Source organism: Rhinatrema bivittatum, chromosome 1, assembly GCF_901001135.1.
Source record: "Rhinatrema bivittatum chromosome 1, aRhiBiv1.1, whole genome shotgun sequence".
Classification (NCBI taxonomy): Eukaryota; Metazoa; Chordata; class Amphibia; order Gymnophiona; family Rhinatrematidae; genus Rhinatrema; species Rhinatrema bivittatum.
In genome coordinates, this window is record NC_042615.1 from 162,261,515 (window position 1) to 162,275,406 (window position 13,892).

Consider the following 13,892-nt stretch of genomic DNA (forward strand, 5'->3'; position numbering starts at 1 on the left):
TGAGGAATTTGTTGCCAGAGGATGTAGTGAGCAGTTAATGTAGCTGGATTTAAAAAGGATCTAGACAATTTCCTGGAGGAAAGGTCCATAAATCACTGTTAGCCATTTAGACTTGGGGAAGACACTGCTTACCCCTCATTATGAGCAAGAAAGATTGGACCTATTTTCGACAGATGTTGAGCAATACAGGTGATAGTAAAGAATGCTATTGGATCCAGCAAGTTTGAGTCCAGAGTGGGTATGAGGAGCCGTTGAACTGTACAGACTGTTGCCTGTCCGCAAGACAGGAACTGAACCATGATAATACTTTGCCACCTATGCCTCCCTCTTCCAGCAGTGATAGCATAACTGTATGGTACACTATGTCAAAGGCTGCTGAGAAGTCTAGCAACTCCATTACCTAGGCGGATCCCCCATCCTGGTTACTGCAGAAGTCATTGAGCAGTGTAGTATAGACAGCTTCCATTTCATGTCCAGGTCTGAAATTGGATTGACAGAGGTTGAGCAAGTTTATTCCTTCTAGCCAAAAGTTTAGCTAGAAGCATATGGTACTAAACTGACTGTTCAATGATTTCCCTAAAAATCACCAGACCATAGTCTCTGATTTTGATGAAGGAAATCATTTTTAGTAGAGGATGAACCACTGCCCTTTTTATTGCAGTCAGCATCATTGGATGAGGAAGTTGCTCTTGGCAAACTTCAGGGGTACCTTGCTATAAGGTAGGTCTAGAAAGCTACTGGGACCCAGATCCTGTGTTGTATGTCCCTGTAACACAGTATGAGCAGTCTTTTGCTTGCTTGAGAATAGAGTAAGCTGGACTCCAGATATTCTTCAACAGATAAACAAAAAGCCTGCTTACCTCAGCAGTGCTGGAAACAGAAATGCAGCAGTTTACAGATAAGTAGTTTTAGCGTAGCTCTTGCTTTCTTCTACTCTCATGTGGGGCCCGCTCTTCTCTCTGGGGCCTGCCTTCTTATCCCTCTCCCCAGGGGAAATGCCCTGCCACCAGGATTCCCCTGTGGGCTGTCTTAAGGTGAGTGAGGCTAAATACCCGGTTCAGGACTTCCCCTGTATCCCCTGGAAGACTGAACTGTGAATACTCTCCCTGCTGGGAAACTGACCAGTGTATCTGTGGGGGTTATACCTGTCTTGATAAAGTATTGCCGAAGTGGTGGAAGAAACTGGAGTACGATTCCACTCTGGTTAGGAACCGGACAATTTCCAAGGAGGTAGACTCAGGAGTAACATCAGAAGATTCCCCTTCACTGAAAGGGAGGTGGATACATGAAATGGTCTTCCACTGAAGTAGTGTTGGAAACAAAAACATTAAGGCAGCTCCCGAAAAGCACAAAGGATTCCTGATTGCGAAGAAGTGAAAGGAATGCCAGAGATCAACTGGGGTCTATACAGTGACAGATTTAGGTTTTTGGCAACCCCTAGGTATTGTTGGAGCTGTAGACCCACCCCATCCTACCCTCCCGGAGGTCAGACAACAAAGCGGAGGAGTTCTTAAGAGATTCAGCCTCACAGTTTCCTGTAGCTGCTCAGGAGTAGATTCTGTGGCAAGAATTAGAAAATTCGTAGGCACATTGGCAAATGTTTCCATCTGGAGTTAAGCCAGCAAGCAGGAAAGTTATCCACATAAAATTACCCAGATAACTTTAACTGGATAACATGCAGAACTTACCCGGATAACTTCAGGGCAGTTATTTTTCAGACCAGACTCACCCAGCTAACTTTGTCCAGACAGCACTGAATATCAGCACTGCCCAAAATGCAACTGCAACCCAGATCGCCTCCAACACCACTTTCTTCCTACCTGAGTAAATTCTGTGCAGGCAACTGAATATCAGCTTCAAACGTTTTCCAGCCTTGCTTATGTCTGTATAATATATGTTGTTTTTATTGGATGAGGAAAAGAGATCTCAAGTATCAGCACAAGGATATCTCAGGGATGGGGATCATGACAGGGAGGACCAGGCATTTGGGAGAGGAGAATGAGGAACAGCAATGGGGTGAGAAGATGAAAGGACAGAGGATGGAAAAGATCAAGGAAAAGGGGGCAAGATAGAAGAGGGGAAAACAATGAATTTAGGAAGGGGAAAGAGGAAGCGGAAGGAGGGAGGGAGATTCTGGGATTGAGAAAGAAGTAGGAGGGGGTCAGAGGATGATTGTGGATCAGGGGTTGGGGTAGGTTTCAAGATTCAGGGAGAAGTAGGAAGGAAGAGAGGTTTCAGAATCTGGGAAAAGAATCCAAGATGAACGGAGGGAGGATCCAAATTACTGTAGGGGGTGGAAGGAGATGTCCCTACCCTAGTCCAGTCATGCTGTCCCTTGCATCCCCATCTCTTTTCTAGATTTCCCATCCAATCTGGCACACATACACATCCCTGATACAGATCTCTATTCTCTCTTTCTCACACACACACAGCCCCACTGTGTTCCCCTCTCACACATATACAGGAAAGCGCGCCCCCACCGATCCCCTCACCCCCAAGGAACCCCTCTCAGTCCCTTCTAATATTCCCATAATTATTCCCCTTTCACCCCCCTAATGATCTCTCTCTCCCAGGACAACTACAATAATCGCCTTTTTGTATCCTCATTTCTGGTCCTCTTCTTATCCTCAGTTCATACTTCTGTCAGTGCATCTGATCTTGATCAGCAGGAAGAGAGCAAGGGCAGTAACAGGACAGATAGGGAGAAGCTGCTGGACAGGGGAGGAGAGCAGATTTTTCTGTACTCTGCTCTGTCTCCTCCAGTTTCACCCTCCTCTCCTGCTCAGGGAGAAGAAAAGCTTTTCTTTGCTCTGTCCTGTCCCCTCCATCCTTACACCTCCCCTCCTGTTCCCTGCCTGCTGCCTGGGAAGGATAACAGAATGCAGAGGGTTGTTCCTTATTGAGCAAGATTTAGCACAGATGGAAGGTAGCAAATCTGCTACTCACCCATCCCCAGATTTTTGCCACCCTAGGCACAGACCTAGTGAGCCTATTGGCAAATCCGGGCCTGGTTCTATGGCATTGTTCCCAGATAAGAACAGAGCAGATTAGATGGGCCTAATGGTCCTTATCTGAGATCACATTCTATGTTTCACTGGAAATACTGTCCAGGATTCCTCCCCTCCTCCCAATTGAAAATACTGGAATGTCTTCAGTGCAAAAAAACTCTATAAAGTTTGACACTGGAGCAAAATTCTGTTATAAGTGCTCCCAATATCAGATTTTACCAGTGGGAGCCTGAGAAATGGCTGCCAGCAATTAAGGCGGCACAGGGGTAGTGGAACGTCTTTTTGGTTGAGGACGCCAAGCAGATCAACCAAGCTCTGCCCCCAGGTCCCTACTACTAATAACAACTTACTTTACATTTACAGCTGGTCATTTTTTTTTATGTATACATTCTTGGTGTAAATCATAAAATATAATTATTTATTCCCAGACCACCCAATAGAAAGCTTGATGCCAGTAACCCAAACATAGTGGTAAAGGAGAAAACCACAAACATAGTATTTCTAATAGAAGTGTTAGTACTAGGCAACTATTCTGTAATATGTATGGAGAGAGAAAAGATAATTAAGTACCAAGAGACGTAATCAGAGATCCCAAGAAAATGGGGCCTCAAGATACAGAAACTGTCCTAATTGTTTGAGCACTACTTGCTTGATTATAAAGAAACACATAAATATGATAGAAAAAAACCCAAGACCATATAACCTATCTAACCTGCCCTTCCATTGAACTGCTCAGCTTTATAACCCTAACCAGTCCTTCAGAGATCCACTGTGCTTATCCCATGTTTGAGTTTAGATACCGTTATCTCCACCACCTCCACTGGGAGGCTGTTCCATGCATCCACCATCCTTTCTGTAAAGTAATACTTCCTTGATTACTCTTGACTCTACCCCCTTTCATCCTCATTCTATCACCCAGAGCCTCCTTTCCCTGGAAAGAGGCCCATCTCCTCTGCATTGATACCTTAGAGTTATTTAAATGTCTCTAACATATCTCCCCTATTCCGCCTTTCCTCTAGGGTATACATATTTACCAACAACTTCCAAGCTAATCTGATATGTTGCCTGTATATATTACATCACACAGGCTTCAGGAAGGAGTCTTGGATTTGCAATTTGGTTCCTGCAAGCTGTGGACAAAAACGCTTTCCAACAAATAGCTGGCCTGCCCAAAGTTGGCGTGGCCATGGCCCCTATGGCCCACTCCATTCCAACACCTATGAGGCAGTAGGTGAGTAAATACCGCATCTTGGAGTTTGACAATTTTACTGCTTTGGAAATAAAGCAGATTTCTTTCATATGTATTTCAAGTATGGCTCATGAGTCCCAGTGCTGGCATTTGCTGCTGCATGCTGTTATTGTGTGTCATAAAACTAAGATTCTTCCCAGCAAAGTACTGCACTGAATGTCTCTATTTTCAAGGCTATTAAAATAACAGCAGCTTAAGAATGCAAAAGGCAAACAATAATAAAAGTCACTTAAGCCAATAAACAACAAAACAGAAAGCCTTCACCACAATAAAATTCCAGGACAAGTTTGATCAAGAGAAAGAAAACAAATAAGGATGGAAGACAGCAAAGAGACTGCAAAATACAATTCCCAGTGTTGATGACAGATTTAGGCTGTTGCAACATCCAAAACTTCACAATATGTTAACCAGACAGCGCATCTTACTTTAGTGCTGATTAATGAAATGGGACTAACTGGTGAGGTTTCTTTACTGTGTTGGCTGTGTAAAAACACTGGTATGAAATAACTCTAAACTCAAAAATCAAGAATTCCATCCTGATTGTATCATATACCAACTCTCAAGTGCCCCAACTGCCTTCTCTGTCAGCCTTGGGCCTCACATTGCTTGCAGAGGTGAACTATGATGATTAATTTAACTGAATTTAGTTTTTTGATTTATATTCCATGTCAGATCAGCCATGTCAAAGCAGATTGCATTCAGGTGCTGTATGCATTTTCCCTGTCCCCAGAGGGTTTATTATCTAAGTGGCTCATTCATTAAACTGTGGTATTTTTTCCAGAGACAAAATACCACGGTAAATGACCCTGCTGCTTGGTGACTCCCACAGTATTTTCTTGTGGGGAAAAATACCACCGCAACGAAAGCCCCCCCCCCCCCAAACACACAATGGTGATTCCCAGGATTGTGGGGCCACCATCACTTAAAGGGGCACTCGGCCTCGAGTACACCCTCCCCTCCAAAAACGTAGTGCCAAACCTGTCCCATCCCCCCCTGCCCTTGCAGGCAGCCCATTGTTGAAATAAAAAAAAACAAACCCACACACACACACTTTTGTCACTTTGGTGAAACCCTTCCCCCACCTCCAAAAACTCCAGCCCCGCCAGGTTTTCAGGATATTTACAATGAATATGCATGAGAAAGATTTGCATGCACTGCCTCCAGGGACTTCTTGGTGAGAAAGGTGGGCAAGGGTGGGAGGTCCTCTAGGAATAATTTTGTCTGTAAGATCCAAATGGAAGGATCCCAGCCTCCTGGCCTCATTTTTTGGAGACAAGGGAAAGGTCTCGGGAATAAGGTTGGGACTTGTGCAGAAGTGACAACGTGGATTTTTTTTTTTTTTTAATTTCAACAATGCAAGGATTTGCAAGGATGGCGGGGAGGGGTAGGGTAGGATAGGGCTTCTATGCAGGGGTTTTCACAACTCTTGAGGGGTGCATACTCAGGGCCAAATGGCACCTTTTAAACAGGAACTCAGGATGTGCAATAACATCCAGAGGCTCCTGGGGGAAGTTAGCTATAACTCTTGCAAATTTTCTGGCAAGCCGAATTATTTGGTTTGCATCATTTAGGTTATTAATGAGCTGGTTAGCAGGCATTTGCATGATAATCAACTCATTTAAATACACAAGGTATCAGGGCTGGAATAACGCAAGTTATTCAAATATCTCGTGTTATCCCCATGTTAGGCCATTTACCATGTGAAAAGCAGATAAATGGCTTAATGTGGCTTAGTGAATGAGCCTGTAATTTTGTACCTGAGCAATGGAGGGCCAAGTGACTTGCCCAAGGTCACAAGGAAAAGCAGCAGGATTTGAACCCTGGCTGCCCAGGTTCTCAGCCTGCTGCTCTAATCACTAAGCTACTCCTCCACAGGTACCACACGTACTGCCTGTCATTTCATTTCATTTTTAGTTTAAACAATTTTTATTTTATCAATGCAGGGACATCAATGCTGATTGCTCGGATACATTGTTACCCCTTCCCCACATCTTTCCCTCCCCCCATCCCCCCTTAATGCCTCGTGGATATCTATATTGAAAGCACGTAAAGTTCATAGAGCTGGAAAAACCACCATAGCGTTCAACACCATGGAGAGTGGCATGTAGCAGTACTATACATCTAATCGTTCAGGATGGAACTGCGGCTTGTGTGAGGTAATGCCTGTATGTATACACTCCATATCTTCAGAAAATGACGGCGATGCAAAGGTGATGCTCTGGACGCCAAATTCTCCAACTGCAAGAGCTTATGGAAGGCATTCCTCCACATCCAATAGGAAGGTACCTCTGACGTCTTCCACTGCAGCAGCAACAACTTCTTCCCCACGTAGCAGGCCTTCTGAAGCAACAAGCGGGACTCCGCACTACGCACCATGGAGGGGGAGATATGTCCAAATAAAATAATAATAGGTGACATGGGACGCCCAACAGCTTTCCCACATACTGCGCAATAGTCACCTAATAACGGCGAACCCTAGGACATCCCCAAAATGAGTGAGATAAAGTACATGTATCCTTATAACATTTGGCGCACTGATTAGTCTCCCGCAGTCCTGCTGTAAACAAGAGAACTGGAGACAGATATGCCCTCCATAGAAACTTATATCGCATCTCTCTATAATATGAATTACTGGATACCCGGGAGATACGCCCAAAACATGATTGAATCACCCCCTTTCCAGTCCACCTTTCCGCAAGTCGTTGCCCCACGTCCGTCCACCTCAACCCCTTTCAAACCTTTATGCATCTCCGCTAAAGTCAGTTTCGCAGTTCTGTCCAACTTCAACACCTTACTAAGTGCCTCAAAAACCGCAGGGTCTTTACTGGCCACTAACAAAGAGCCAACTAGTGTTGGAGCTGCAAAAAGGTGAAAACTTGGTCACTCCATAAGGTATATAAAGCAGTCAATTGCGAGAAAGGGAGAAGCTTGCCCCTGCCATCGAACACATAGCCCATCTGTGTGATGCCCTTATGTGCCCATGTCTTAAAACAGAGGGTTTAGGAACCCAACACAAACTGTGCGTTGCCCTATATAGGAAGCAAATATGCGCATTGCAGGAGGATATGAATTAATTTACAGAGACATTTCCATGCCTGTCGAATGGGTTCTAAGAGCTCATGTCCCCTCAGTAGTTCAGATAATTGAGTAGTCGGCGCCTACACTATAAACCGTAAGTCCAATGGGGTAAACTAGCAGCTGATCAGCCTGAATATGAGTGTAATGCCCGGAGTGTAATAGCCAATCCCGGACAATGTGGAGATTACTTGCTAAGTTGTAAAGGGCTAGGTCAGGGACGCACATTCCTCCCCTGTCCCACCATAACTGTAGGTTCGTAAGGGCTATCCTGGGTCTCTGGCCCCTCCAAAAAAAAAAATGCGAAGAAGGGAGTCTAAAGCCTGCAGGTCATGCCGTCAGAGCAGGAGTGTTAAATTCTGGAGTATATACAGCCACTGGGGCAATACCACATCTTAAAAAGATTGATGCGGCCCCCCAATGAGAGCGGCAGGTCTCTCCATGAATGAAGTCGATCGCGCGTACGTTGTAATAGGGGGGGTCTATTAAGAGAATATAATACCTCTGGCTCCGCTGATATCCAAAGCCCCAGGTACCTAAAATAGCCCTCCGCCCAACGCAGGGGGAAGGGCCCCTCCCATTGCTCCCGAACCGATGCAGGGTAGCTGAGAGCTTCCGATTTGTCCTAGTTTATCTTAAGCCCTGAAAAGAACCCAAACATTTGAAATAGCTGAAGAAGCGGGGGAAGCGACCTATGGGGCCGAGTGAGGAACAGCAAAATGTAATCAGCGAACGCTGCATACTTGAACACTTGTTGCTGAAGCCTAATCCCTCTTATCTCCGGTGTGGATTGTATTGCGCGCAATAAGGGCTCTAAGGTCAAAAGAAAAAGCAACGGAGACAGAGGACAGCTCTGCCTCATCCCCCTAGAGACACTAAAGGGTTGCGATTGCGCGGAGTTTGCAATAATGGTTGCAGCAGGGTCATGATAGAGCAATTGGATACTTTGAAAAAAATCCAACCCTCCATGCCCATATGTTGCAGGAGAGAGAACATGTAATTCCAATCTACCCGGTCGAATGCTTTCTCTGCATCCAGACTGACCACTAGGAAAGGGTCCCCCACCCGCCGGCACAAGGCCATAGCCGCTGTCACCCACTGAATATGTGCCAAGGCATATCGTCCCCTGACAAATCCCACCTGTCCCGAGGAAATTAATTCTGGTAGAAGTTTCGCCAACCGTTCCGCTAAAATTTGCGCTAAAGGTTTTTGGTCCACCTTCAAAAGCGAATGGGCCGGTAAGACGCAGGAGAAAGGGGGTCCCTCCCTGGTTTGGGTATCAAGGTAATATGTGCTATATTTTATGCTCTGGGTATGACCCCCTTTGAATTAAGTATTAAAAGTCATGGATAGCAGTTCCTTAGCTCGCCAGACAGGGCTCTATAAAATTCAGCCGTATAACCATTCGGTCCCGGGGCCTTAAGGCGCGGCACCAGACGGATAACCCGAAGTACTTCCGAGACCGTAATGGGTGCGTTTAACCGAGCCTGCTGCTCTGTCGTTAAACACAGCAGGGATAGGGATGCAAGAAAGTGGGTTACCTTACTAGGTCTGTTCTCTGTGGCAGAATACAGATCTTTGTAAAACCTCAGAAATGTAGCCAAAATGCCTGGAGTATCATTCAATACTGTACTCCCAGCATGCTGGATAGCTGTTATCTGTTTTGGGTGGTGTGAGGTCCGAATTAAATTGGCCATCATTTTCCCCGCCTTATTTCTGTATTGGTATAAGCGGAATTGATAATATTGTATACTTTTTTTCTCCCTCTGGTGAAGTAGGGTAATTAAGCACGGATTGTGTGGCCATCATCGTTTCTCTATTGGCCTTTGTAGGGGAATGAATGTATGTCCTCTTCGCGTTCTGGAAAGACTCTGTTAATGAGATCAAACACTTGTCCAACATTTTCTTACGGTGCGCTAAATATGAAATTATATCCCCCCTAAGAACAGCCTTTGCTGAGTACCAAAACAGAATTGGATCCCCCACATGTTCTTGGTTGGACTGGGAATACGCTAGCCATTTTGCATGCAAAAATTCTTGGAAGTGGACATCCTCTGCCAAAAAATATGGGTAGCGCCATAAGTTCTTTGAGGGTGATGGCATCGACCATCAAAGCTCCATCCAGATAGGGGCATGGTCTGAAATACTAATCTCAGCAATTTATGCATCCCCCACCTGAGAAAAGGCATGGGCACTAAGGAGAAAATAATCAAGTCTCGAGTGAGAAGCATGCACTCGAGATAGATTCGTGAAGTCTAACTCCATGGGGTGTAATGTTCGCCACACATCTACCAAATGTAGGGAGTGTTCGAACAGCACTATGCCCTTGCTAGGGGGCAAAGGCATTATCAACCCGCCGGAAGAGTCCAAGGCAGAATCACGGACCACATTAAAGTCGCCCCCCACTATCAATATGCGATCCATGTATGGGAGCAATTTGCTGTAAATTTCCCGAAAAAAGGAAGGACTATTGGGTGCATATAGGTTACACAGAACCACTCACTGGCGAGCTAATTCCACTAAGAATGATATAACGGCCTTGCGGGTCTTTCAATTCCTGCTGTATTGTAATAGGCACCCTCTTATGTATGAGAATAGCAACTCCTGCCGACCTCGTAGAGGCCGTGGCATAGTGTACGGCACCCACCCAGCCTTGGCCCAGCTTCTGATGCTCATGATCAGAGAGATGAGTCTTCTGCAGGAAAACCACGTCTGTAGACTTTCGCCTCAGAGCGGTAAAAATCTTAGTATGCTTGATAGGAGAATGTATACCTCCCACGTTCCATGATACTATCTTAGTCGTCAGTACCATCCCCACAGGATATCAAATGTCACACTAGTCAACTCACAACCCCTCTCTCGATGAGGCAGTGCCCTCCCAGCTGGAGCACCCCTCCCAATGGTTCCACTTCTGCTCAGAATTAGCGAAAAGGTTGAGCCATGATACATTCCCAGCCCCACAAACCAGATCCACCAGGCGATCTTCCAACCCCCGTCAGTGTTCCCCACCCCACCCCCCTGTCTCCCCTCCCTCCCTCCTCTTCCTCCTTGTCCTTCCCCCACACCCTCAGTACCTATGCCCAAACCCTGTACCCGCTATAGATATAGCAGGAGGAGATCACTTCAACACGACCCAAACCTCCCCCCCCCACCCCAACCCGTAATAAGCGTGCCAGTAAACGAACCATAAACAGATAAAACATCGTCAAGGTCAGCCTTCATGGTGTTAAGACCCAGTGCCCCAAAGCTGGTAGGATCCCGGGTCTGGCCTGGGAAGGGCCCACTTCAGTCTCAGAACGAGGAAAGAAATTGAGAAAAGATAAAAAACTAAAAAAGTCTCATGGGATGGAGGAATGTGATATTGCAAAAAGGTCCCTTCCATAGTCTCACACCATCAAAGATGTCCGAACATTACAAGCTGTCCAACCAAGGCATGGTAGAAGTGTGATGTCTGAGAGTCCGTCAGCGGAACCTTGAAACAACTTCCAACATAATGGACAAATAAACGTTGCCCAGAACTGAGAGATGAAACTGGCTTGGCGAATAACAGTCCCCAAACCTGCACCCATGGTGCAAAACGAAAAGAAAAAGAAAGGGGGATGGCCTCCGGCCAGTCCCCAAGTTAAATCCAGCTCTGATTGTCAAGAACCATCCAGCACAGCAAGCATAGATCCCGCAGCAGGACTCCCAGCCCCTCAGGTATCACCCTCTAAGTATCGTGGTGCAGCAGAGGAAGGGCTGGCAGAGAGAGAGAGCCAATATATTGCTGGAGAGCAGATACCTCGGTGAACCAACAGACCCCCGAGGCTGTCTGTACCCTCACTTTAGCCAGGTATATGAGAACTGCCCGCTTGGCCCCTCTCAAATAGTTGGGAGCAATACGGGGCCAAGACACGATGCTGAGCAGACAGGGATGCTGAAAAATCTTGGAAAATAAGAATCTTTTTATTTTCATATAGCAGCGCCAATCCCTGCCGGGTCGCTCGAAGGATCTCAGACTTGTGCGCACAATTCAGCAATTTTGCAATCACCACCCGAGGCTTGTCATTATCAGCTCGTTTGGTGCCGAGGCGGTGCGCTCTTTCCACCCTGAGGGGGCCATGGGCATCTGACAATTTTAACTGAGCAGGCAGCCAGCGTTCCAAGAATAGTGACAGATTATTTTCTTCAAGGACTTCGGGTAAGCCCACGAATCTCAAATTCGAGCGCCTAGCCCGATTCTCCAAGTCTTCTAATTTGGAGGAGTGCTGCGTTACTGCCAGCTTCAGGGTCGCAATCTCCGCCTGAGCAGCCTGGAGGCCATCTTGGTTGGCCGATACACACGCCTCTACCTCCGAGAAATGCTTCTCAAACTCCGACATACCTGCTTGCAGCTCTGACAGCTGTGCCGAGATTTTTTGCAGTTCGGGAGTTATTGCTGCTATCACAGCCGCCGTCATTGCCGCGGGACCTGCAAGCGGGTCAGAGACGGATTCAGCCGTGCCCGGGCTCTCCGCCGATGGCTCGGGCATTCGGGCCTTGTCCTTGTCTTTTTCTTTGTTCTTTTTGGACGCCCGAGAAGCCATCGGGTCACCTCGATCGGACCGGGAGCTTTAGCGACACTGGAGGCTTGATTTCACCGTGAAAAAAAACAACCGATCTGGGCGTGCAGGATGGGCCTGGATGTGGGGGGGGGGGGGGGGGGGGGGTAAGCTCAGGGAAGGGAGCTCACATCCTCTCCCTTCAGCGTGTCATGTGATCTTCATTTTTCATTTTTATTAAAATTTATTAATCGCCTTTCACAAAAGGTCGAGGCGATTTACAATAAGAACATACATAAAATGATTATAGAGCTTACAACATAAAAAAAACATACCATGAATTTCATGTAAACAATAATTGAGAACATTGGTCAATGTCAACAAACATTACCCATATTCAATCATATCAGCAATCGTTGAAAACATTTAGTAATATCCACAAACATTATAATGCTATACTACACGATTCTGCGAGGTAATATTTTAAACTGCTGAAAACAAATTCAGTCAAGGCTTTCGGATAATAAAGAGGGCTGGGGGGCATGATCATAGACAGGGCCATTGAAAGCGCTGGGCAAGACAGGCACCTGCCTAGGGTGCCATGCTTGAGGGGGGCGGTGCATCAGTGCACCATGTTGCCATTGTTACTTCAGCAGCAGGGGGAAGCTCCTGCGCAGTTGGGCCACATCAGATGAAGACACTGTCCCGTCCCCCCCCACACCTGCCCAGGGTACCATTTTGCCCTGGCAACAGACCTGGTCATAGAACCCATCCCCTCCTCTCCACATAAACAACACATTCTAATGCACATCATTTCAGTAAACCCAGCCACACAGTACCTTGCTTTCACTTTCATGAGAAAGAATCTCCAGGGCTTCTAGATGGGACAGACCTTGAAACTCATCGAAGAGAAGCCCGTAGTGTGCCGTCCTCTCATCTGTGAGCTGCTGAGCTATCCTCTCCTTCTCTTTCTCCTTTGCTTCCCTTAACATCTGCAAACAGGAAGGCATACAAAGATCAGCACGGAGAGCAGATAGAATATGGGACAGTAATGCCACAAAAGCAATAAACCCCCAAGCTCCAATCCCTTCCCGCCTCCCCTGCACTGAGCCAGTGGACTTGCACTCTTCTTCATCTGGATAGCCCAGGCCCCTCACTTAACAAGTGTTTTTCGTACAGGTACAGAATCAGAGAAAACCTCAGATAAATCAAGCACAGGTATGTTGAATGCCTGCATCCTGTCCATTAATCACCAGTACAAGTGAATCTTCAAAATGTAATGCTTATTAACAACCATATTTGCTGGACACAGATGTTTTAAGGTGCAGGCAGTCTCCTGGGTTTGCTGGTACTTTATGATTCATTAAGGAAGTGTTGTTAAACTCTATGAACTTAAGCCTAAGGATCAAGAGAAAGTCAGATATACTAAAACATTTTAGAAACCTGTTTGCTTACCATTTTTTTTTTTATTGATCCTTATTTTTTTGACTCTTGTGCTTGGGAAAGCACATTGTCAAGGAGTAAACATTTTACTAATACTGTATCTGCTGGTTTGCCACCACCTTGAATTTCTTCTGAATCAGGGGACATTATCATTCTTTAAATCCAATGCTTGAAATGTCACCTTTGAGCATTACCATCCTTATTGTACTATACAGCAAGACATTAAAGGAAAAATGAATCTGCAACCGTGGTGTGCAGCACCACTGCACATGGGCATTAAATAGCATAAGGTAATCATTCCCAGCCAAAAATGTTACATTTTGAATTTTCTTGCACCGCATGACTAGCAATAATAATAATTTGCATTTATATAGCACCTATCATTCAAACAGGATCCTGTCACTATGCAGTCACAATATATCACAAGGCCATGTCTTGATTGCCCTCTGCAAGGCAATCTCCAGCAAGGGGAAAGAAGAAGCAACAGAGCTACTTCTGTTATCTTTCTAGAGAGCCATAATCTCTCTATTAAAATGTAGTTTGATTGCAGAGGAATATGGATACCACAGCATATTTGTCAAATTAGTATTGTGCAAT

The 13,892-nt window shown here is 45.8% G+C and overlaps 1 protein-coding gene across 1 annotated transcript in view; it reads right to left on the reverse strand.

Moving 5' to 3' along the window:
- The window catches only part of FAM114A1 (family with sequence similarity 114 member A1), a 124,283-nt gene that overhangs the window by 50,331 nt on the left and 60,060 nt on the right, over positions 1 to 13,892 (reverse strand). Inside the window, exon 7 of the mRNA XM_029589400.1 lies at positions 12,692 to 12,844. Within this exon, the coding sequence (XP_029445260.1) occupies positions 12,692 to 12,844 (153 nt within the window). The remainder of the gene's footprint in view (positions 1 to 12,691; positions 12,845 to 13,892) is intronic.